Consider the following 26,019-nt stretch of genomic DNA (forward strand, 5'->3'; position numbering starts at 1 on the left):
TGTTTTAACAGCTGCTGTCTCTCTAGAAGAGGAGATGGCAACCTGAACAAAATTTAGCAAATGCAGCTAATAGCTAAGGGCTTGTCTTCACTGGCATTTCAGCAGTGTTCTATGAACATCAGAAATTCCAGATCTTATGTGATGTTCTTGCATAAAATTGGTCAGATTTTGTCATCGCTTCCCAGTAGCAAGAATGCAGAGAGAAATTTGTAGTAGGGTTTATCCTAGCCTCCTTCATAACTTGTTCCTGAGAAGACATTTTGGGGAGAGTTTTAAGAAACAAGAAAATTAGTTTTTTGCGCTGAGCGGGACTCTATCCCATTAGACGTCGGAGCCTCCTTCGGTCACTCAGTGGTATCTGTTGAGTGCTGAATAAGCACTTGGGAAAGTACAGTAGAATAAAGTGACATGCTCCGTGCCCTGAAGGAGCTTACAATCTAATGGTGGAAGATTGACATGAAAATAGATTACAGGAAGGAGAAGAAACAGAATTTAAGGATAGGTTCGTAAGTGCTGTGGCAGTGAGGGTGAGTTGAGCTTACAAGTGCTTAGAGGGTCATACTCAAATATATAGGAGATACAGTATGAGGCATGGGGTGAGATACGGTGGGGAGATGAGAGATTAGTCAGGACAGGCTCCGTGGAGATGTGACTTTGGTAGGGCTCATTCCTAAACTGCATACATCACTTTCCTAAAGCTTGCTGTGGGCAGTGAATGTATCTGTTATATGGTACTCTCCCAAGTGTTTAGTACAGTGGTCAGCACACAGTAAACGCTTAATAAATTTGACTGACTGACGGATATGCATCTGTGTACTAGTGTGTCCAAGCTTGTGCAGTTCTGCAGCTACTGTGTACTGCCAGCCCAGTGACTTTCAGGTACACAATTCCCAGAGGCATCCTTTCCGTTCAGCTTATTCATTCATTCAATAGTATTTATTGAGCCCTTACTTTGTGCAGAGCACTGTACTAAGCGCTTGGGATGAACAAGTCGGCAACAGATAGAGACAGTCCCTGCCGTTTGACGGGCTTACAGTCTAATCAGGGGAGACGGACAGACAAGAACAATGGCAATAAACAGCGTCAAGGGGAAGAACATCTCGTAAAAACAATGGCAACTAAATAGAATCAAGGCGATGTACAATTCATTAACAAAATAAATAGGGTAACGAAAATATATACAGTCGAGCGGACGAGTACAGTGCTGTGGGGATGGGAAGGGAGAGGTGGAGGAGCAGAGGGAAAAGGGGAAAATGAGGGTTTAGCTGCGGAGAGGTAAAGGGGGGATGGCAGAGGGAGTAGAGGGGGAAGAGGAGCTCAGTCTGGGAACGCCTCTTGGAGGAGGTGATTTTTAAGTAGGGTTTTGAAGAGGGAAAGAGAATCAGTTTGGCGGAGGTGAGGAGGGAGGGCGTTCCAGGACCGCGGGAGGACGTGACCCGGGGGTCGACGGCGGGATAGGCGAGACCGAGGGACGGTGAGGAGGTGGGCGGCAGAGGAGCGGAGCGTGCGGGTTGGGCGGTAGAAAGAGAGAAGGGAGGAGAGGTAGGAAGGGGCAAGGTGATGGAGAGCTTTGAAGCCTAGAGTGAGGAGCTTACACTTCTGAGTTCCTTCACTCCCTCCTCTCACTTGAACTGAGGCTGCTCCTTTTTGCCAGTCAATTTAATCACCTACCTCTAGCAGAAAAAGAAATTTTGACTTGCTAGGTGGTATATGGAGCGATGATTCAGGATCTTTTTTTTAAAAGTGGAATGGATTAGGTTATAGCCACTATATTTTTGAAAGAGCCCTTTTTAGTAGGAAAAAAGGTACCATGGAATATTACAGAAAAATTTTCAGGTCAGTGGTATTAACCGTGATCCCTAGTGTAGTTTAAAAAGCCATGCCATTGGCTACTTACTGACCGCTTCATTTTTGAGTACAGTTATTCAAGCTTAATCCCTAACTTTAGAAAGCATTCTTTCTTCTCAAAATACCATTTTTCTTCCCCTGACCTGTAATATGCACAGTACCAGTGTACTGCTAGAACATAGATAAGTGTTCCAAGGAGAACACTTAATTATAATGAATTTTTACTGTAAATCCTAATGTGCTAAGTGCTGTACAAAACATCTTCATGGCTCTCCCTGCCTTCCAAAAACTTAGATTTTAGATTCAGTGATGATAAAACATACATTCCACTTCATGCAAATCACATGTAAAAGTGCTTCTCTTTTATGATCCATTCCTGGGTATCAGAAACATATAGTTCTTTAAATCCCATATGTGAATGTAATATACTTTGTCAATTTGTCATTTCCTCTAACGGGGTAGATAATCAAGTAACCTTCTATAATGCCTTTTCGAAAGGCAAAGCGATTTAATGATGATTGGTCTCTACTTGGGTGGAATATCTCAAAAGGGATCCTGGTCATGGTGCCTCTCCTACAAATAGTAAAATAAATAAATGGTGGTATTTGTTAAGCGCTTACTAGGTGCAGAGCACTGTTCTAAGCGCGGGGGGGGATACAAGGTGATCAAGTTGTCCCACGTGGGGCTCACATTTTTAATCCCCATTTTATAGATGAGGTAACTGAGGCACAGAGAAGTTAAGTGACTTGCCCAAAGTCACACAGCTGGCAAGCGGCGGAGCTGGGATTAGAACCCGCAACCTCTGACTCCTAAACCCGGGCTCTTTCCACTGAGCCACACTGCTTCTCTAAAGTAATAGTGATATTAATATTTGTGGCATTGGTTAAGTTTCTGGCACTGTGCTGAAGTAGATGGAATGTAATCAGATCATTCACCATCCCTACGCCATATGAAGCTCACAATCCAGAGGGGAAGGAGAACAGGTTCCCATTTTACAGATGAAGAAACTGAAGCATGGAGAAGTCAAGTAACTTTCCCATGGTCCTAGAAAAATCAAGCATCAGAATGGGATTAAAAGTACTAATTCTAGGACCTTTCTTATACTCTGACAACCAGGACATTCAGACCCTGGAAGCTCCCATACAGGAATTGGTAATGAGCAAGCTAAAGGTCAAGAGACAAGTCAACTCTCAACTCATCAGAACTGATTATCTAAACTGGGGAGTATCCATGCCCCCGTTTCTTTGTTCTCCTCTTTCCTCAGTGCCTTCTCCTACCTACTACCTTATATTTTGCGCATTTTCCTACAAACGGGTACATCCACCTGAAACTGAGCATGAGTTGGAGAGGCGTCCAAACTTTAGTATTGGTTACAATGGATTTATTCTGTGACTGCAGTGCCATTCCAGTAGCTCATTGTTACAGGGGGCAAGAACTGGCTTAGAAGGCGAACGGCCACAGTGATTAGGAAGTTTTTACCTCCTATAGAGGGAGTTGAGCAGGGCCTCCCCAGTAGAACTGTCACATACTGAGCATAGTTGCCTAAAATTTCAACCCTGGAAACTGAGAAACTGCTTGGCAGCTCTGCTGCGCATCAGACAAGAATTCTAGGACCCAGAAAAACCACTGCTTGTTGCTCCTTATTCTCTGGGCAGCTGAATCTTGCGTTTAACTCAGCAATGACTATGTTTTTGTTTGTTTTTTTGTTTGTTTCTGGAGAAAGTAGGATAAAGAAGAAAGGGAGCTAGGATGAATTTATCCACTGATTCATTTTTCATGTAGTATGGCTCATGTTTCCAGTAAATTTTATTTTTCAATTTACAAGGGAAAAAGTAGCCAGGGCCTCAGTGAGTGTTACTTGTATATTAGCTGGGTAACTGTTGGTTTATTAATGAGTGTAATAATGAAAGTGCAGGCTGTTGAAGAGAATCAGTAAGATGTTTTTATTTAAAGCATAGCAGGAATCGTACAATGCCAGTGAATGCATTATTGCCGCTCTAGGCCCAACTAGTCTGAACCTGCCTCTGATTGGTTTAAATCAAATAGGCCCAAGCACTTCATAAAAATGTCTTTGTCAGCCTAGTTTGACTTCCAAACCTATTCATCTCTGTCAGTTTTTAATATTAGTACCAGGCTCTTGGCCATAGTCCATTAGTACTGTACTTAATTGCTCATGTTACAGATGATTACCAATATAAAAAGCATTAATGCTTTCCCATCGTGAGGCTGTTGCTATGTCGATGTCTCAAACTCAGCAAAGCTTTTGAATTGTGGTTATTTTGGACATTAAAGTGTTCTAAACTCTTACTTATAGTTACCTGGGGCGGGAGTATAATGAAATGATTCTATAGGCTACTGACCCAGACTTCTGCTAGGTAGACAGTCTCCAAGCTGCGTAACTGTGCATTGCTGAAATACTTATTTCACTTCAGGATCCCGCATCTGTTTCTTTTATCAATAGAAGAACAAATAAGAAAGCTGACTTCTCTTTTAAGTAGTGCTCTTTAGTCTGTTTTTTAGGACAGTAATGCAGTTTTAATGGTTGTGCTTTCACATGGGGATTTCTTTTCTTCTCTTAAAAAAATCCCTTCACACAAAAAACCCGATTACTGGTTTTAATTTTCCTGAATAAATTACATGGTCTGTTTCTGTAGAGTGCATGAAGTTGTTATTAGGGATTTAAAAAGAGCATTAAGACAAAAGTACTTTATGATGTGTGCTTTTCTGAGTATTTAGAAACAAAATCATAAACAAATGTATTTGAGAAAAAAGACACTGAGCAATGAAGTTTTTCTTGTGTAATGAATGCATGGTTAGCATCAGACCCTCAGCTTTCACTGTGACCATTCTTAGGGTGCAGTTCCCATTTTGAGGGATAATGGAGACTTAGAGTTATCTGGGGTATAAACTGGCCCTTGAACTAATGTCCTTTGGGTCCTGAAATAATGATATCCAGATGGAACATTCACCTTCCATGTTTATTATGAGGAAGACGTAGTAGGATGTGTAGTTTCAGAGAAGTTCAAATATGAGTACCTGGATCTCCATCTACTAAATGATGTGAAAGATGTAATGAGTTTAAAATAACTACATTCTCTTCTCCAAGCTTCCTAGTCTCTTGTAAGATTTAGCCACCCTGAAGAATGTGACTACAAAAATCATCCTACTGGTATTTCACATGGGAAGTTAGTTAGAGCCATTATATCAGAAACCACTTACTTTCATGGGCTGGTCTAGAAAACCTTTCTCAAGAAATGCATATATGTGAGGATGAGCATTCCTGACATTTGAGTGATTTCAACAGTTGGTGCCAATTTTTCCCATGGCTATCATCCTCCACACACAGTGGAGGGACAGCTAGGTGTGGAGGGAGCTTTTAAAATCCCAATCCGTGAGTGATTGGTTTTGATGCCTACCGGGAGAAGCCATTTCAGGGAACTCTTTTGATTGATGCCTTATAAACTGTAAGGTGTAGGATTTTTGCTAGATGGGGATAGCTTGTCGGAGGGAATTTCTTTCTCAAAGGAAACGGCGCAACACAAACTCATAGAACTAAAAATGGTGATGTTTGTGAGTGGATGTGAGTGGATGTGTGTGCATCAGACCTGATTGCCAAAGCCACAGCTCTGCTGAATCAGGTTTGTTTATCCAGTTCAGCTTAGCAGGGAAGCAGCATGGTCTAGTGGAAAGAGCACAGCCTAGGAGTCAGAGGACATGGGTTCTAATGTCAGATCTGCCACATGTCTGCTCCGTGACGTTGGACAAGTCGCCTCACTTCCCCGTGCCTCAGTTACCTCATCTGTAAAATAGGGATTAAGACTGTGAGTCCCATGTGGGACAAGGACTGTGCCCAACCTGATTACCTTGTATCTACCCCAATGCTTAGAAGAGTGCTTGGTACATAGTAAGCGTTGAATAAATACCACAATTATTATTATTATTATCATTATTATTATGTCCATGGTGGAGCACATTTCAGAAGAGTCGGAAAAGCAGCTGACTCCTTTGGGATGTGTTCTTCCTAAACCCCTTCTCCCAGGTCTTGGAACAGACAAGCCCCCTTATCAGCAAGGAAATTCCAGGTGATCAAACACAGGTTTCTGCAGTTTAGATGGGAGAGCCCCAGTCTGCTGATATTCCCTCAACACAGAACAGAACTTCTTTTACAATGGACCCAAGTCAGATCAACAAAAGTGGTTTCTTTTAAACAGCTGTAAAGACTTTCTACCCAAAGGATATTGTGAGGTAATTTAATACAGGAGGGCTTTACATTCCACACAAATACTCCTTGGTGTTCTTAAAGAGTTCAGATAACTTTCTAATGTGTGGACATTCCAAGAAACTTTAAAATAAATAGAGTTAGTCAGGCTCCAAGGTAGAAAAACAGGCTTAAAAAAAAAGCCTATGAAAATCTCTATTTTCTATAATTCTTAGATTTGTCTTCAATTCAAGTTGTAATTAATAGAAGGTTTTAGTTTACACTGCTGAGTGTGAAAACACCCTCAGGCAGAAACTAATCAAGTGTGTATGTCATGCTGTAAACTACAGCTAGTTCTTTGTTTGACCCAAAAAAAAAACCTTGCCAAACAGCAGTGTTCCTTTGTCGCTCTATCTCTCTTCTTTTATTTTGGCTTTCACCCTACCTTTTCCCCTTAAGTTCCAGCCACACTATTTGAGAAAACTCTGCAGGTTACATACGGTATTGATAGTTTTCATCAAGCGTGAATTTGAATTTGAGAATAGATTAGGTGTCTTGGTCCTTTTTCTTTTTGATAAATAACAAGAGGTTTCTACTTATGATTTTCTGTCCTCAGGGCTTTATCATTAAGATTAAATAACTGTACTCTCAAGCATGCCACTGCACAAACATCTTTTCAATTATGTGAGTAACAGATGCTTTAACAAAGGAACTATTGAAAATTCAGAAAGCATGTTTCCAAAAAAAAAATAATAAAAGTATCAGATGACAGAAGAATGTAATTGTTTACCATTAAAACATATCCTTAGCTCTCCATTCAAAACATCTTGGAACATTTTGTTTTTGTGAAAGTTATTTGGAGTTTGGTTTAAATGATAAATGTTTGGGGTAACTGCTGGACATGGTACAGAAATCAGTATTGATAGTTTACATTGGAGAGTCTTTGGGAGACATCGTTCTACGTGGCTTTCCTTCATGCATTCATTCAATCGTATTTATTGAGTGCTTACTGTGTGCAGAGCACTGTCCTAAGAGTGTGCAGAGCACTGTACTAAGAGCTTGGAAAGTACAATTTGGCAACAGACAGAGACAATCCCTACCCAACAACAGGCTCACAGTCTAGAAGGGGGAGACAGACAACAACAGAAAACAGAACAAGTAGACAGGCATCGATACCACAGGAATCGATCAATCGGTCATATTTAGTGAGCGCTTACTGTGTGCAGAGCACTGTGCTGAGTGCTTGAGAGAGTACAACACAACAATATAACAGACACATTTCCTGCCCCCAGTGAGCTTACAGTCTAGAGGGGAAGATGGACAAGCAAAGGTTTTCAGAAAGCCCAATTCCATGGGGATTCAGCTATTACTACACTTCCATGGCTCTCCCCCTGGTTACAATGCTATAGAAATAACAGCTTATTGTTTTTTTCCAGCTTGTCTATGTGGTGAGGGTCAATGGTATCTTCCTTTTAAAGAAGTGAAAAGAAAGCCAAAAATTTGTGACTATCCCCATTAGCTGATAGGGTGATGGATCTGAACCACTCCTCAACAGCCCTGTCCCCGTAAGGGGACATAAGGGATTGCCAGCGCAGACAGAGGGATATTGGGTTTTAAGGGTTCATTCCCCATGTGGGCCACTGAATTTTGCTACCTCCACATCAAACAGAAACTCCTTACCATCGGCTTTAAAGCACTCAATCACCTGGCCCCCTCCTATCTCACCTCGCTGGTCTCCTACTACAGCCCAGCCCGCGCCCTTCGCTCCGCTAATGTCACCCTACTCATTGTACCTCAATCTCGTCTATCTCGCCACCGACCTCTCACCCATGTCCTCCCTTTGTCCTGGAACACCCTGCCTCTTCGTATCTGACAATTACTCTCCCCACCTTCAAACTTTTCTTGAAGATCCATCTCCAAGAGGACTTTCCTGACTAAGCCCTCATTTCCTCTTCCACTCCCTTCTGTGTCACTCTCCTTTGCTGCCTTTCTTCACCCTTCCCTCAGCCCCACAGCACTTAAGTATGGATCCAAAATTTATTTATATTCATGTCTGTCTCCCCTTCTAGAATGTAAACGCATTATGCAGAGAAGCAGCGTGGCTCAGTGGAAAGAGTATGGGCTTAAGAGTCAGAGGTCATGGGTTCTAATCCCACCTCTGCCACCTGTCAGCTTTGTGATTTTGGGCAAGTCACTTAGCTTCTCGGTGCCTCAGTTACCTCATCTGTAAAATGGGTATTAAGACTGAGCCTAATGTAGGACAACCTGATTACCCTGAATCTACCCCAGCGCTTAGAACAGTGCTCGGCACATAGTAAACGCTTAACAAATACCAACATTATTGTTATTATTATTGTGGGCAGAGAAAGTTACCTCATCTGTAAAATGGGGATTGACTGTGAGCCCCATGTGGGACAACCTGATTACCTTGTATCTACCCCAGTGTTTAGAACAGTGATTGGCACATAATAAGCACTTAACAAATACCATCATCATTATTATTATTATTAAAATGTCTTCCAACTCTATTGTATTGTTATACTCTACACCCCCAAGTGTGTATTACAGTACTCTACACACAGTGTGTCCTCAGTAAAAATGATTGATTGTTCTCTGCCTCCTCTGGGGTGGAACTTATATGGAGGGCAGGTTTTAAGGGATCATATTTTCTGGCTTTTATGCCCTGCTCATTTGGGTATCAATTCCAGCCTTCAGGTATGGAGCTTAATATCAGGGGGTCTCCACTGTGGGAGGTGGCATATTTTTATTTATGTTCAGATTATAAACTCCTCAAGGCCGTGGATCTTATTTCTCTTAGACTCTCCCAGTGTGCCAAGTATTTTGCTCTTAGGTGATCTGTAAGTGCCATTGAGGATGATGATGACAATCGATGATGGTTACCAAGCAATTATTGGTGCTAAATGCTGGGGGAAGTACAAAACAGTTGGTAGACATAATCCCTGCCTACAGGTATCTGACAGTCTATGGATGTTGGATCAGTTTTCAGTGGAGGCCTGCAAACATTAAGTCACTGCTGGCAGGTTGGAAGGTGAATGATCCTGCTCCCGAGAAGTCTCTTAGGCAAATTGCAGGTGGTGTATTATCTTTATAGCACCAGAAAGGATATGAGAGACTGCTGAGCGGAAACCAGTTGACAATGCACCTTCATGAAATCTGCAACCCATTTAAATCTGTGCCAATTCCTGCTGCCTTAATTCTGTAATCTGGAGGAATGAAAGTATATCCACCTTTCAGCCATCCTGTCTCTGGGAATCGCTGTGGCCCCATTTCTCAAACCAGCGAATAAACCAGCGCCTTCTCCCTTTGTACACAGTAAGCACTTAATAAATATGATTGAATGAATAAAATATGATTCATTCAGTCATATTTTTTGAGCGCTTACTGTGTGCGGAGCACTGTACTAAGCACTTGGAAAGTACAATTTAGCAATAAAGAGAGACAATCTCTGTCCATACCGGGCTTACAGTCTAGAAGGGGATCAGATTCCCCATTTATTGTGAAGGAAATATTAGGATGCCTTCCCTGAATCTACATTTTGGGGGAGTCTCTTCGGAGTCTGTGATGCAGACTCTTAACAGCTTTTACAATAAAGGGTAATGCAGTGACTTTGGAAAAAATAGAGGTAGGCACAGACAGAGAGATATGGAGGGAGAGAGAGCCAAAGAGAGAAAGTGCGTGCACATGTAAATACACCTTATTTTTATTTGAAATGAATTTTCAGAGAGATTGGGAACGATTTCTTCATGGTAGACAATTTCTCAAAGATCAAAAGTGAACTTTTCTGTCTTTGCTAATTAAACACACACCAGTTTGCTACTTTGATGCAAATTATGCTATTTATACCTGTTTCCTTTGCAAAGAGCATCCTGCAGAGTGCCGTGAGCAACCCAAGCCTCAGCTAGACAACAAGCTAAATCTTTTGCAGAACAATGCTCTTTTTCCTCCCCACCATTGTCGGTCTTTGAGGTGTTACCAGACAGGTAGTTCTCATTCAAGCCTGGTTCTTGTGTCCACCAATTGACAGATGCCTGCCACCCCCAACACTGGTCAGTTGGGGAAAGAGGTCTTCTTTATTCTCTTTATTTGTTACGGTTGTTTCACTCTTTGCACCAGTCAAGGCACATTATGTTATTCGCTCCACTGATATTCACACCTCAAAACTGAGATCTTTATCTACAGCCCACGACTTTCTTAATTAGAAATTTCTTTTCAGGACAAGAAAAGCTCCAAAGAAGCACATTAGGCTCCTCCTTTATATGGCACTTCCATACCATTTCGAAGTGCTCTGTAGTTAGCTTTGAATTTACTATAGGACTCTGAGAGGGAGGTTAAGTTTATTTCTCCGCTGATGAAACCAAAGCCCAGAGAGGTTAGGCAACGCGCCTGAGTTCCCACAGAAAGCCATGGCAGAGTTGGGGACTGGGCCTAGTAGGGCTTCATTTTGCACTGGTGTTAAGCCATGCCGCCACACATTGTTTTTGGTGAGTAGAACAGCATGTGTGTTGGAACTCTCTCGGTTCCTTGGCATCCTGAAATTTCTCTTAAAGTTTAAAAAGAAAAATATACCTCCCCTTGAAAGCATGTTTTGTCTTGGGCTGTTTTACACATTCTGCAATGAAGTTCCATTTTCAGTTCCCAGCCAAGAAGGAACACGTCTGGCCAAAGCTTGAAATTCATCGATGTTGGAATCACTACTAAGAAATGTAATGACTCCATCTTACATCAGATTGAGTCTGAAATGTCTATGGAACCAATATGTCTTTTCTTTTTTGTTCTGCCTCAAGAGAGGAGAAAAAAAAGAGAGAGAGATTAGATTGAACAACAAAATGAGCATTATGAAAAGATCACCGGGATGGGGGCTTGATGCCGCCCTATGCTTCCTCGTGCCGCTTACTGACTTCACTTGTGTGAACTGGCAGTATTTTGAGGGTGGCTATCGCATTGGAATGCACAGAAGTGCCCAAACCCAGATGGGAGAATTAGACAGCCAAGAAGTACCCCAACTCTTTATTTCCTTTCTTTTTCTGAGTTGGAACCTGACCGCAGACATTGCTGAAACATTTTTTCTCTCTCTATAAATAGATGCATTCTCATCTCTCCTCTTAAGCACAGCTTGCTAAATGTTTTGGCCAAAAAGCTCAGTCATTCTGTGCAGGCATTAATCAATAGAGGAGACATTAGTGGTTACTAGTTCAGATTAGATTTTTACATTTATTTTTTCCCCTGCTTGGGGAAAATGTTGACTAATAAAGATTAAGGGCCTTCTCTTCTTTTTATGAATTGCTAATGACGAGGACATATTGGATATACTGTGAAATACGTTTCTCTGATGTGAAGTCTCTGCTTTTTGTTGAAGGAAAGAGATGCAGATCCCTGGAGGATTTTAGAATTTGTAAATATAAAATTATCTGCCTCAGTGTTTAAAAAAAAATACAATTGGCAGAGAGCCAGCTTACTTACATTACTGTAATAGATTTGCTGACCTCTGACTTCTGCTGCAGCGAAGTACATTGAATTTTTCATAATATCAGATGAGGCTGATCTAAAAACTCAGTACACTGTGCACCATTATTTAACTTGAGATTTAGAAAAGCCAAATCTTTTCAAACTAATCATTTATATGTGATTAAATTTTAGTTTTATGGACCCTGATAAATCAGGGTTAGCATAGCACTGATTTGTTCATCTAACTTGAGTCAATTTTAAGTTGTCTTTATTTAAAAAAAAAAAACAACAACACAAAAAACCTTGCTTTTCACAGTGACTGGATTTAATAAGAAGCTCTGTGATAGCAAAGGCTCCCCTACTGTTTCTGCTTTGGGGTGGAAAATGTTATTCTTGTATTATTCCTGGAATAAAAAGCCTCACGCTGCTACAAATCTGCTGCCTATGGAAAGATGTTATTTTTTAATACACAACGGCTTACCTATTCCTGCTGTATTAATGGTATCATAAATAAGGCAGTTTGCTAATCTTAAATTTTGAATCTGGATAATAAAAAACCATTTCACTTGTATTGCTTCCAACCCTGTAAATCAGTACATCAGGAGGGAAAGAATGATCTCAAGGTTTTCTAATGAATATATTGTTTCCTTCTCTTCCCCACTACCCTTCACCCATTTGAAGTCAAACCAAAGCTGAAAGCTGCTTCAGATACTGTACAACTGATTTCTTCAGTTTAATGAGTTCTGTCTTTGCTAGATTTTTTTTTTTGACATTTTTGCCTTAATCTGTACTGTTTAAAAACTGATTAAATCTTAGTTGTATTACAAATATTTGAAAATAATCTTCTGCTAGTTTCAGGCATGTTGCATTCTGCTAAACTATTTGTATAATACAAAACCACATTCTTCCTGTGTTGGGCAATATTGACCTTAAATTGGCTAACTTGTTTTAATGGTACTGTGTGTACACTGGCTGTTTCAATGTTCTGAATCCTGTAGTAGGTTTACTGCTCTTGTACTGTAAAAACTTCTAATAATTAGATGATAAGATCATATCCTGTGGGTAATTGTGTTGTACCATGACAGGATAACTGAAAAAACATTCAGTGAAAATTGCAACAAACGGAAATCACTATATGAAGCAGCGATTGTTCGTGGTGTCAGACTTTGGTCTAGTCCCCAGAGCTTCACAGTGCATATTCGAATTTGCTTCCCTTTTTGTCCTTTTTCTTTTTGTCTCTATAATTATCTTTCTACCATAAAAAAGCAATACACTGACCTTTACTTGAAAAAAAAAACCAAAAAACCGCACTGACACACACACCCTGGAAACCTAGAACAAGCAATCCTTGTATTTTGATTCAGTTTTACCTTAGTCATGCCTCTTTCCAGATACAAGAAACATTTAATTCCAGATTTCCTGCTGCTGGCTCTAGGCCTTTGACCAGCATCCCGAAATGTATTTTTACTGCTGTCCCACTGCCAGCATCTGAGCTCAGTGAAAATAGCTAAAATGAAAAAGTTGGCCACACCCCCTTGAACTCTTAAGAGTATAAAAGGAAATTTAAACCCTGGTTACTAATTACCATCCCCATCTAATGAACCCTCATGTTGTGATAGTGCCATGTATCAAAACTGGGGTGGAGGGAGGGAATTTCAGTCAGAGATTGCCATAAAAGGCCACCTGGAAGAATGAGAAGGATGATTTGTCCTGTTAGGCCCAGTTCCATCCAACTTCCCCTCTCTCCTTATTTTCTCTCCCCTCCACCATCCCCTCCACCCCTCACCCCCCACCCCGCCCTGGGCAAACCACAGCAGCCCCCACCTCCCCACTCAACCTCATCATGCCTACCTCCATAGAAGAATAATCCCTTTGTCTTGGTGGATATTGACAGACTCATGATAATAACCCCATCTCATTTGGAGACAGGAATGATGGGGGGGTAAGGGGAAGGCAGAGCAAGGAGGAAGCGGGCACATTTACCCCTGAAACATGCAGGTTTCAAATATACCTCAAGTTTCCATGGAAACTAAACAAAAAGTCAAACAATCCTATTGCTGGGCTAACAATTATTGCAATAAAATGTCCTTTTATTAAAGTAGATTTAAAATATTTAACACATGAGGATAAGATGTAAATAGTGGCCCGGACAGAACCCAAACTTGCCACCCCTGTGAGATTCAAAGGCCTTGACAGCATCAGAGATGATGGGAGGTGGGTTGTTTTTGGGTTTTTTTTGGTTGGTTGTTTTGCTTTGTTGGGGTTTTTTTTGGTATTGGGGGCTTTATAAATAAAATGGAACAATTTTCAAGTATGAACATGATTGTTTTTTCTGTTATTCTGCTTAGTTATGCTTTTTATTATATCAACATTAACTGTAATATTATAGTGGGAAACAGGTATTTGGCAGCCATATATTATTTTAGTAAAGTCTGCATAGAGGGAGCCGTTTCCAGTTTTAGCAGCTGTAACATGTTTAAACTCAGTTTGTAATGGGATCTGAAGATGAATATTCCCTATGGGCTCTGCTTAGCTTCGCTGCTTGGCCCACTGCCAAATTTTGGGCTCGAAAGTATTCTTCACGCCTTCTTGCACATACCATGTCAGAGCATGCTCAGTTAATGAATTTTATTTCTAATGTGGCATAGATTGGGTTATGATTTTAACATCGTTTAGGTGGCACTGTATTAAAATATGAAATGCTGTGGTCACAACAGCCCGGTTGCTGCATTCTTCAGCTTAAACTGTCTGAACGTTTAAGTAGTTGGAACCCAGATTGAATGGATGGAAATTGATTGCTGGGGAGCTAAGGGACAGCTAAACCAAAGGGTTTTCTGCAGGGGAGTCTTAGATTAAAGATAATTAGGATTCCCAATCTTCGAACAGATTTATGTTATTTATAAGCAAAGTACATTTTCTTCATTGAGTCGACTTGTCTCATTTTAAACAAATTATGTTTGCTGTATTAAAGTTCATATTTTTAAGTCGGAGTCTTGTATTAATCCCTCAGTGAGTCATTAATCATACCAAATGCATTATAAAAACTTTAATCACTGGAGTTGAAACTGAGATTGTAATGCAATCCATCCCTTTTAATTACATCAGCTATTTTTCCCTTTCAGATCAAGAGCTACGTCGCAAAGGGAAAACAGATTAAAACTAGAGCTGTTTGATGTTTCCTTTTTAAAGCAATTTTGTGTACTTTGTTAAAGAAAGTCATGTCATTCCGATTCTTGAACTTTTTTTCAGTTCTTCAGTTTTCACGACTCCTTGGGTCCAGCCCTTCTGACCGGGCCCTTTTAGGGGAGATCCGGCAATAGCTTCCCCTGCTGGGATCACCCCTCTGGCCTGCCCAGCAGGGCAGCTGCCCCTGGACACAAGACAGCCCAGTGCCTTCCATGTAGCCCCACTTTGGGGGGAGGGGGGTGGATCTGACCACCTCTCCAATCCCAAATTCCCACTCTGCAAGGACACTTCTGTGCCGCTGCCATACTTCTCTGAGCACCACCTGCTGTCGTCTTGGCTAAATCCCCCCGGGGTTCTCGGCCCGAGCGGCAGAACGGCCAGTTCTAACCAAAAAGAAAGGTTTCCGTCCCCAAGGAGCTTCTAAAATACCACGCGCTGGTTTCTGTGGTGAGGCGGTAGGTGGAGACAGGCCGGAGGGTTTCTAGAAATGCATCGCAGAGTTGAAGGAAAAAACGGTGGAGCCACTAGTTGCGTGACTCGGGGCTAAGAGAAATACAATTCTTTGCGGGAATTGCAAGAGCTGATCAATGATTTGTTCCTTAATCCTTTAGATTAATCCTGCCATATGAAAGATTTATTAAAGGAGAGGAAGATAAGCCACTGCCTCCAGTGAAACCTCGAAAGCAGGATAACGGTTCCCAGGAGAGTGAAAATAAAACAAAAGTATCCGGCACCAAGCGCATCAAAAATGAAAACCAAAAGAGCAAGAAAGAAAAAGATAATGTTCAGAAACCCCAGGATGCATCGGAGGTTAGTTGCTTTCCTACTTTGAAACTTTTCCATTAAAAATGTACCGCTTTTAATCAGTAAAGCCCCCGTCTTGCTGAAACACCCCATTCCGCCAATAGAACGATAAAAATGAATCAAATACATCATTTAAACTTCGGGATTCCAAAAATAGTTGGCCTTTCAGTTTGCTCCCAAGCTGAAAGGTAATTCATGGCATTATGAGTGCTGTGATATTGATGGGCTTTAAGCAGTCCCCAGCAAGCTCCATAGTGCAGAGAGCTGATGGCAAATGACCAAGATTTAATTTAGGAAGATTCCGCTCCTGCTCAGCCTATTTGAACTGTACCTCCAGCATTAAAGATGCATTAGCGTTTCCACTCCAAACCAGTCTTTTAAGGTTTTTAAAAGGATTTTTCAGTGTTTTGGGGGTTGGAACTCAACCTGCAAGGTCTGGATCCTTTGTACGTGTAGGCCAGAGCTATGCATTTTTAATTTGAAGAGTTTTTCGAGCTTGAGGTAATTGACCCGATGATACTAAAGTGCCTTCGTGTAGAGACGTATTTAGAAACATCGTAAACACATGTTATTTATAGGGGAGATAGAAACGGTTCCTCTTGGACCCATTATTATCTTTCATGTTAACGGGTAGTTTCCGAATCTTTAAAACAAGCACGATGAATCCAGTAGGCCACTGCTGTTCTTTGGAAACCATTACAGCCGGTTGAGTGAGTAGGCATTTACATTGGTTTTAAAATGTGTTTTAATATGAATAATAAAAATTCTTCAGAACATAAAAAAATTTCCAGCTATATTTGCACTCAGTAGAGATCTTGTGTTCCAGGATTCAACCCCGGAGGGAATTTTTATGCTTCTATTAAAATCCCCTAAAAATCAGGTTTATAATGAACACATAAGAGACTACCTAATTAATCGCTAGCTTTTTTTAAAAAAAAAAAAAACCAAAAACCTCCCTAACTAGAAATTAACTTGCCCAGTAGAGCCTTGTAAAGTGGATCACATCAATACCATGAGGAGAAATTTGTCTTTTAATTTCAAAACAATTTTTTATACCCTAGTTAAAAAAATTAATACACTGAGATGCATAGACATCTGCAGGCTTGAAACATAATTTGCCAAAAGCAAGGAAATTCAGAGTTAAGGCTAGCATTCCATTCTTCATTCATCCTGTTGTGCCTGGTTATTTATTGCGGGCTTCTCAGAGCCGAGAATTCCTTTAGATACCATATGTATTGCATTGCCTAAGCAGAACATACGAAGCCAAAGATGGAGTGTGCACCTCAGCATTCAATGTTCTGGATTTTGCTGTTTAGTTGATAGAGCTTTGATGCGCCAGAACTGAAAGATTGAATGCAAGATACTGGAAAAATCCTTAGCCATGCTGCTGACTGAATCAATCAACCAAAGCAGGGAACCTCCAAGTCAGTCAATTAACTGTATTTATTGAACCCTTACCATGTGCGGAGCACTGTATTAAGTGCTTGGGAGAATATAATGTAACAGAGTTGATGGATACATTCCCTGCCCACATCGAGCTTACGAACTGTGGTGTAATCCTGTTGGAACTTTTGTATTATCGGTTGAAATGGTACTATTCTCTATCCAGATTTTGGGGATCTTTTTCAGCTTGGCCATAAACAGACCTTTTGAAATGTGTTGTCTTACTGGCACATACTTTTTGACTTGATGGAAGTTAAACTGAGGTACAATGGCCATATTACCTTATGGTAAGCTATGGAGAATAATCCTAACAACTCAGTTATTACTTCTTACTGCCATTGAACTGAAGTTTCCTTTAGCCCATTCTAGAAATATAATTGTGCTGCTCCAAGTAGCAGAGGACGAAAGACAATTTGTTATGTTGCTCCTGGGTGCGTCTCAAAAATAGCTAAACCTTCAAACGGTTGCTTAACAGAAACCAAGGGCAGAGGATGAGGTATTAAACATGATTTGCCTTTTTTCCCCTACTGTATTCATCTGTCTGGCATCTGTCTGGTATTTTTTTGTGTAAGCTCAAGAGACCAGTGATAGACTTTTTGAAGGACTAGTGATGGTATTTGGACTGAAGAAGATACTGAGGTCGTGACTATCAAGAAACTCCGCCACCCAAGAATGTTTTTAAAATCTCTACAAGAGAAGCATGGGTGTGATTCCTTAGCTACGCCATATCCACCCTCTCACCCCCGACCCTTAACGTTAAGCAGCATTTGGAAAATAACGTTCTTGATGCTCAGAGGAAAGGAGGGGGTGGATCTGCACAATACAACTGTTTTGTGACTGACTTAGACCAAGGCAGGACAGAGCAGAGTGACAGCAGTTTTGAAAGGGGCTGTCAGTCAGCTGGGTCACTGATGGAAAGTTATAATGACCTTTAGGGCTCAGTTCATCCAGCTTGATAATGCAGTGAATAGTAGGAATTGTGCACACAGGCTTTGTTAATGGAGATGCATAAAGAGCTGAAGTCCTGTTGGCTATAACTTATCTCAAAGAATGATAAAGATATTTTTGTAATAGTGCACACTGTCTGAATGTTGACGGCTTCATTTTTGTCTTTAATACAAACATAGTTTGCCCCTAAACTGACAGAAGAATTTGCAGTGACTCTCTTCTAATCTCTCTTTAATCTCTGTGCCTGTCATCCCCCCCCCCCCCCCCCACCGCTCTTTACCTCTCATTCCCCACTTTATTTTCTTCCTTTCCTCTTCTACTTTCACCTCTTTTCCATTCTCCCCTTGTGTTTTCGTCCTCCCTCTCTCCCTTCCCCTCTTTCTTTCTTTCTCCTCCTTCTTCCTATAAATCTCTCTCTATCGCTGTCAGCTGATGGTATTTGTGTATTGTGACACAAAATATGAATTATTAACACTTAGGCAATGACTATCATTAATTTAGCCGAACGGCAGGAAGTAGAACATTTCTGGCTATCAGGAGAGTTTGGAATTTGGAGAGGGCTACATGGGATTGGTTGGAAATTAAAAAAAAAAAATCTCCAAAACATCATAAAACTACAACATGTAATTTTGAGCCCATTTGGATAATAGATTGATCTGAACAGTGGACAACCTCAAATTTAAACTATATGTTGGAATCAAGCAACGATATGATCGCGTACCTTCAATGTACACCATTTTCCTCTTTCGATAGGTGTCGTATAAGAAGCAAAAAATGGGTATGCACATTTGAGTATTTCTGAAATTGATATTTCTTTGTCTAAAGCTGTGATTGGGGAGGGCCCAGGGGGAAATAAAGCTTTTCAGAACTCAAAAGGTGACTGACAAGCAGGTTTTTCCAAGGGATCGGCAATATGAGGTTTGGGAACGAAATCTGCCAGCATGCCCTGCTTTCTTCTGATTGTCTTCTGAAATGTTTTACCAGGTTTCAGTGGAACCAGAGAAGGAGCCAGAGGTTTTAGTCCAGAAAAGCTTGATGGAGCCCCTGGTGATGGCAGAAGTGAAGAAACAGACCGAAGACTTCCAAGACTTGATACCCGAGGGAGTAGGCACGGAAGCGGGCCCGACGAAAGTCAACTTGAAGGACCGCTGCTCCATCAGTGAGCCAGCCAAGGAAGAAGAAGAGTGCTCAGCTTCCTTCCCCAGTGCTCCAGCACCTCCCAAAGAGGATGCGACCCGGAATCTAACCGTCGGCAAACAGTCACGCTCATCGCCGGATGCCCTTGTTGACCCAAAGCCAGAACAGAGAGCGTGCAGTTTTACAGATGGCTCCGATAACGAACCGCCGGAAGCCCCCTTCCACGGTTTCCCCCCGGTCCAAGTACCGCCGCCGAGCCAGAGCGACATGGAAGACGACAAACTCCCCGCCATGGCGGACTACATCGCCAACTGCACTGTGAAACTGGATCAGCTCGGGAACGAAGACATCCACGACGCCCTGAAGCGGAATCCCAAAGTCCTCGTGGTCCAGTCGTTCGATATGTTTAAGGAAAAGGAACTGCCCGTACCCATTCACGATGACCCTGGGTTGAATTACACCCCGCTGCTCTATTCGAGGGGCAATCCAGGGATCATGTCTCCATTGGCCAAGAAGAAGCTGCTGTCGCAGGTCAGCGGTGCTAGCCTGTCAGGTAGCTATCCCTACGGCTCCCCTCCACCCTTGATCAGCAAGAAGAAACTGAGCAGCAGAGACGAACCCTCTTCCGGGTCAGTGCAGTCTCATCACAGCTCGAGCTCTGATGCTCTGGCGGTCAGTAGGCCCTCCGTGATCCAACACGTCCAGAGTTTCAAAAGCAAGAACCCGGAGGAACGGAAAGCTCTTAACGATGTTTTTAAGCATGACGCTCTAAGCGGTCCCGATCCCCGCCGGTGCAGTTTCTCCAAGCATCACCTTCATCCCCTGGCCGAGTCCTATGCGCTGAAGCCAGATATCCAGGAGTGCAAGGACAAGATGGCTGAGAAAAGGGCACTACATCATTCCCACGTGCCCAGTTTCCTGGCCGATTTCTATTCCTCCCCCCACCTCCACAGCCTCTATAGACACACGGAACACCACCTTCCCAGCGAACAGGCATCCAAGTTCCTCCCTCGGGGCACGTACCGGGAGTCGGAAAACAGTTCGCCATTTCCTCCGCACAAACACCCAGAAAAACTCGGCGGGGGTTACCTCCCGTCTTTGCATCAGCCAGACAAAAAAACTGCCCTGGAAGCCTCCTCGGACGATCAGCCGACAGATCTGAGTCTTCCAAAGAGCAGCGCACACAAACAGACTGTGAAGACGGCGGGCCTGTCCCACGCGGGCGGCGGCCTGCCGGAGAGTAAGAGCCTCTCTCAGTTCCAGGCCTTGAGCGGTCAGGCCGGGAGTCGAGACTGCCACCCGAAAGCCTGCCGGGTCTCGCCCATAACCATGTCGGCCCCTAAAAAGCACCAGGACCTGTTCTCCCGGTCCGGAAAGCCGCACCACACGAGACTCGACAACTTGAGGAAGATGGAGAGCGCGGTCCATCCGATCCTGAGCTGCAAGTCGAGCCCTCAGCCCGTCGGCACGGCTCGGCCCCTGAAGCGCGGCCTGGAGGATTTGGACGGTGTGATGACGGAGAAGAAGATCCGGGTGGTGTCTCCCCTGCATTCCTCCAAGGAGGGCTCGGCCAAAGACAAGGCCTCCGATCAGGAGGGTGAGGGCGGCAAAGGTGGGCACGGCCCCCACTCCGGCGGCGTGTCGGAGGGCCAGAAGTTCCCCCTGTCGTCGCCCATCTTCCCAGGTTTGTACCCGGGGTCCCTGTGTTCCAGCCTGAGCTCCCGCCTCCCCGCCGGCTATTCCCACCCACTGCAGTACTTGAAAAACCAGACTGTGCTTTCGCCCCTAATGCAGCCTTTGGCTTTCCACTCGCTTGTGATGCAGAGAGGAATCTTTACGTCCCCGGCCAATTCTCAACAGCTCTACAGACAGTTAGCCGCAGCAGCCACACCTGTAGGAAGTTCGTATGGCGACCTTTTGCACAACGGTATCTACCCTTTAGCTGCTCTAAATCCTCAAGCTGCCTTTCCTCCCTCCCAGCTGTCCTCTGTCCACCCCAGTACAAAACTGTAAATTCTGCGCTCGGGAGCCTCCCAGTGAAAGGTGTCGCTTAACGTGGCTTTGCCCCCTTACCCTGTGATAATGTCTTGCAGAATTAGAAATCAGTATTTCTTTCGTGAAAACCGACGTGTGGTAGCCCGCCTAGGCTAACGCTTCTGTTCGACTGAGATAGAACTGCTTTGCTCTTCTGGCCCTTCACCCATAACTCCTTCCCTCATTTCCCCCTTCCCTCGCCTCCTCCACCTCCGTCATTTCACTTTGCACGGTCGTTATGGGAAGGGGTTTTATTTGCATCCACATTCTGAGACGAATGAAAAGAAACCGGACTTGATTTTTAGCGCTTTGGGAAACGGAGACGTTGAGGTGGAAGATGGAAGGAAGGGGTGAGGGAGGGCTGCGGAGAACATACAATCAAAAGATGTGGTCTGGGGGTCACATTTTTGACTTTTAAAGGTTCGATCAATGCAATGTATAGTAAAACTGCAATAGATCTTTCACCCTGACACTAGTAAAACAGAAAAGTAAACACTGTTAAATTGAGTGTGTACGTACCTGCTTCTTACAAACTACCTGTATCACTGTTTGTTCACATAATTTATATACAGGTAGTCCCATTTTCCAGTTTATCCTGTGCCCTGTTAATTAAACAATATCACTTTGTCTGCAGGTGTTTCTATTTGTCGGGTTTTTTTTTTTTCCCTAGGAGTCCGTTGGACTGTCCTTCCTGTTTCTGTGTGTGTAATTTTTCCACATCTTATCATTGTGAGCAGCTTTGGGGGGTAAAGTTATTGTTTACAAATTGAAGCAACTGATTCAAGGGGAATCCATGAAAGAAAATCACATATATGATGGTGCAAACAAAGTTCCTTTTTAAAAAATATGCAGTTGGAAGATCTTGCTCCTCCTAAATGGCAGAGTTGAAAGAGCTTACCCATTGCTTACCCAGCCAAAACACTTTGCTTTGAAGTACTGGGTTATGGGAAATTGTTGAGCATTGTACTTACCTTATCTAGGCTGTGAAACTGTCCTACATACCAGAGGAATCATAAAAACAAAAACCTCATTGGCAACAAGCTGCTGAGTAACAACAGAGTCCAGAGAACATATTTGTGGGTTGTAAAAATATCGTAGGAATTTCAGAAATTAGAAGAGCCCAAGCAGTTGGTATGGAAGATGGGGCAGGCCCCGTGTAAGTGACCAAGGGTGGGGAGAGGAAGAGAGGGACGAGAGGAAGGGCGTTCGGCTACTCGGGGAGGGAAAGGGTGATTGGCTTCCCCAGTCAATACCTCCCCCAACCTGAGATGATGTGAATTGTGAGTTCCAGTGCAGCCTGACCCAGTTAGTCTTGCATAATTAGCGGGCTGAGCATCAATCCACCTCATTGTGGCTAGCTGGCCTGTTGGGTTGCCCCTTTAGAGTAAAAAAATAAAAAGGAAACAGGAATAATCTTCTAGGACAAGTGAGACTTTGCGTTAGCCACCTACTGATTGCAAGGTAATAGATTCATTTTCAAAATCAGTTTTGCTTTATGTTTCCTCTTGTCGTTGGGAAGAAATGGTAAAGCTGTTCAAGCAGTCAAAAGATGTGGAGAATTTATATTGTCATCTTTGCCACTGTATTACATTTGCTACAGAGATGTAATAACATGGCATTTGGTTTCTGAATGTATTAAAACCAATCGATAAATACGGTGGATTTTCTTTCAGCGTTCACGGAGGACACCACCGTGACATAGACGGATATTTACTCTGATGAATTCACCCACCTGCCGTGATATGTAGACGTTAGTACCCTAGTTAACTGAGTCTTTTACCTCAGATGTTTTACGGGGTGGAAATTGATGACAATTTTCAACTTCCAAATAAGTAACTCAACTGCAGAATAATCGAAACTGGTAATAATAAAAATTCAAGCTCTTAAATGAAGCCATGCATGTCATACATCTGTACTGAAATTTCTCCATGATATAAAGCCAAATATATAATGTAATATATTTAATATCCAAAGGTGGAAAAAAAAAAGAATGTAGTCATCCAGTGTTAAAAAAATCCATATGCTTCAATTCATTAATTATCTTCCTGAGGGGAAAAATATTATATATATATATATATTTAATAGAATAAATAGATGAGTAGAATTTAGGATATAAATGTGTGAGTGCAAATTATCCTGCTTTTGCACAAGACATAGAGAAAAAATCAGAATCTCATCTGGCAGGATGCCAGTGAGGACACATATGAGAAAGTTGCACTAGATGTGAATCCTGAAAGCATGAGAGATCATGACAGAAATGTGGAAAAAGAACTCTGTAGCAAACAGACCAAATTGTACGTGGTGGGGTGAGTTAATTCAAGAAAATGGGTGCTTTCCGTTCTTCAGCCAACCTGAACGTTTGAGATTTGGGGCATTTATTTTCACCGAAGATCTCCTTTCAGTTTGGTTACATCATGCTGGAATTTGATCACACCATTTTAAAACAATGTTAACTCAAATGTTTTCTCATTTGTTCCGTGAGGCGACTCAGTTTCTGTCGGAGGAAACTCAGATGCTGGGCACAGCATTAGGCCAAATGAAGAGAAATGGTGGTATAAATTCCCCACAGAAGCAGTGCATTATTTGTTTAAAAACTCTCAACAGAAATCTTGGAAATCTTTCAAAAAGACTATTGAATTCTTCATTGGCCAGAACTACTTTAAAAAAAAGTCTTAAATGGGGCTTTGTTTGCATTGTTTGAGTTCAAGGGGCCTTATTATTGAATGGAATTGCACAAGCCTTTCTTTGTGCAATCAAACCATTGTTATTGGTAGTTTTGTAAAGGAAACTGTGGAATCTAATTGGCAATGGAGTCATAAATCTATTTACTGAGAACCGCTTCCAAGAAATGTTGCAATTCAAAATGCACTAAGTTCATGATTCATTAGAGATTCTGGAAGGTTGCGAGATATATTTAAGAAAAAAAAAAGAAAAAAGCAAAAAAAAAAAACAAAAAACAAACCCACAACCTTCCCCTCAACTTCTGGTTTCAAACTGTTTGACTTTAGGAAACAACTTAAAAATAGAACCAAGCGGAGTTTGAGAATGCAATGTCCTTCTAGTAAATGATTATTAAAAATTGTAATATTTACAGCAGAACGCTCTGATTTATTTCTGCACTGGAGATGACACATCCACTTGTTTTTCAGGGCATACGAAGTAGTTCGGGAAAACCCAGTTTTGAACTTTGCAACTTATTGAATTGGTGCATGAATTCTTCAGTACTGTATCTTATTATGTTGGTGTGTCTAATGGAAGTTTCTAGGTGGTCTCAAAAAATATTTTATGTAGTGTGCCTTCAAAGAGAACAGCTAATTTCTCTGCAGTCATTGTTCCACGTGGTCAGTCAGGTCACATCTGGTCTAATTTTACAATTGTCCTGATTTAGTGAGAAATGGCAATGATTTAAAGCCAGTGGGGCCCACATCATTGAACTGATAATCATGAGCACTTAACTCCCGTGTTTGCTGTAAATGTATTTGATATTCGCTCATTCCCCATGGTTGAAATATGTCCTAAGAATTGCAGCATAATCTCCTGGCTGTTTATACTTTTTTAAACTTTCCTTTGTTGTAAATATTGTATACTTTTGGTGATTCAAGTTATGTAACCTATATGCTCTGTAAGGTGATTATTTGTATATAGCAAAATGGCCCAGTAATATTATATAGTTTCCCGTCGAAAAGGTTATTGAGTAACCTTCGCATTAGTTTAAACACTACCAGGAATAAAGCTGAGCCAACTATAAACACTCAATTTTGTATGTTTTCCAAATTGTACTTATTAATGCTTTTGATACTGTATTACGTGCCAATAGTTTCCCAATCACATAGCAGGCAAGAGATATTTTGTACTTTTTGATCCACTGTAATATTTAATAAAAAATGTTACTATCTGTTCCATTGGGTGATTGAGTAATGATGTTGTTTTTTTATTTTTCTATCTGTTAAGCACGTTCTCTGCGTCGAGCACTGTTCTAAGCTCTGGGTTAGATACGGTTTTATCAGGTGGGGGACAGTCCTGTCCTATGTGGGGCTCAGAGTCTGAGCAGGAGGGTGTAGGATTTAATCCCCATTTTACGGTTGAGGAAAATGAAGCACAGAGAAATGAAGTGACTTGCCCAAGGTCACACAGCAAGCAAGTGGCAGAGCCCAGATTAGAGCCCAGGATTAGGTCCTCTGACTCCCAGACCCATGCTCTTTCCACAGGGCCATACTGCTTCTCTGTTCTGTACCTGATCTTCCCTCAGAGGAGGGGACAGAGTTCAGGATGTTGCCAGCATCTGGAGTCAAGGCCATTTGATAAATGCCCAAATTGAAAGTTGTGTTTATCCAGGAAGGGGTGAAAAAGTGTTAAACTCCTTGAATTGTCACTCCAAATCAGTTGTTAATAATGATCATTGTGGTATCAAGTGCTTTCTGTGTTTCAGGCACTGTACTAAGCCCTGGAGTAGATAGAAGCTAATCAGGTTGGACACAATCCCTGTCCCACATGGGGCTCACAGTCTTAATCCCCATTTTACAGATGAGATGACTGAGGCCCAGAGAAGTCAAGTGACTTGCCCAAGGTCACACAGCGGACAAGTGGCGGAACCAGGGTAAGAACCCAGGTCCTTCTGACTCCCAGCCCCGTGCTCTATCCGTTAGGCCATGCTGCTAGTTAAAGCTGATTTTGAGTAGTAAATAGCGATCATCTCCCCAGACTAGAGTAATGTAAACCGGGGTCACACCTCAACTTTTCCCTGGAGCACCCCAGTCTATAGACCCCATTCCCCCTCTCCCTGGGAGGGAGGGTCTAGGAAACATGGTCCCCGTTTTAAGTCTGGAGTCGTAGCAGTGATGCAGATTCAGTCATTTATTGAGCTCTTGCTCTGTGCAGAGAACTCTCACTAGGACTTAGTAGAGTGTTTTGGACTGTAAGTAGACCAGACTGTAAGCTCACTGTGTTTAGGGAAT

General features: G+C 42.2%; 1 protein-coding gene across 5 annotated transcripts in view; it reads left to right on the forward strand.

The window, feature by feature from the left end:
* Positions 1-24,971, forward strand: part of ARID5B (AT-rich interaction domain 5B) — a 160,612-nt gene extending 135,641 nt beyond the window's left edge. For all 5 annotated transcript variants that reach the window (XM_029059590.2, XM_001510035.4, XM_029059591.2 and 2 more), the window contains 2 exons: positions 15,310-15,508; positions 18,878-24,971. In XM_029059590.2, coding sequence (XP_028915423.1) covers positions 15,310-15,508; positions 18,878-21,043 — 2,365 coding nt within the window. In that variant the 3' untranslated portion in view covers positions 21,044-24,971. The remainder of the gene's footprint in view (positions 1-15,309; positions 15,509-18,877) is intronic.
* The last annotated feature ends 1,048 nt before the right edge of the window (positions 24,972-26,019 follow it).

This window comes from Ornithorhynchus anatinus, chromosome 3 (genome assembly GCF_004115215.2).
Source record: "Ornithorhynchus anatinus isolate Pmale09 chromosome 3, mOrnAna1.pri.v4, whole genome shotgun sequence".
Classification (NCBI taxonomy): Eukaryota; Metazoa; Chordata; class Mammalia; order Monotremata; family Ornithorhynchidae; genus Ornithorhynchus; species Ornithorhynchus anatinus.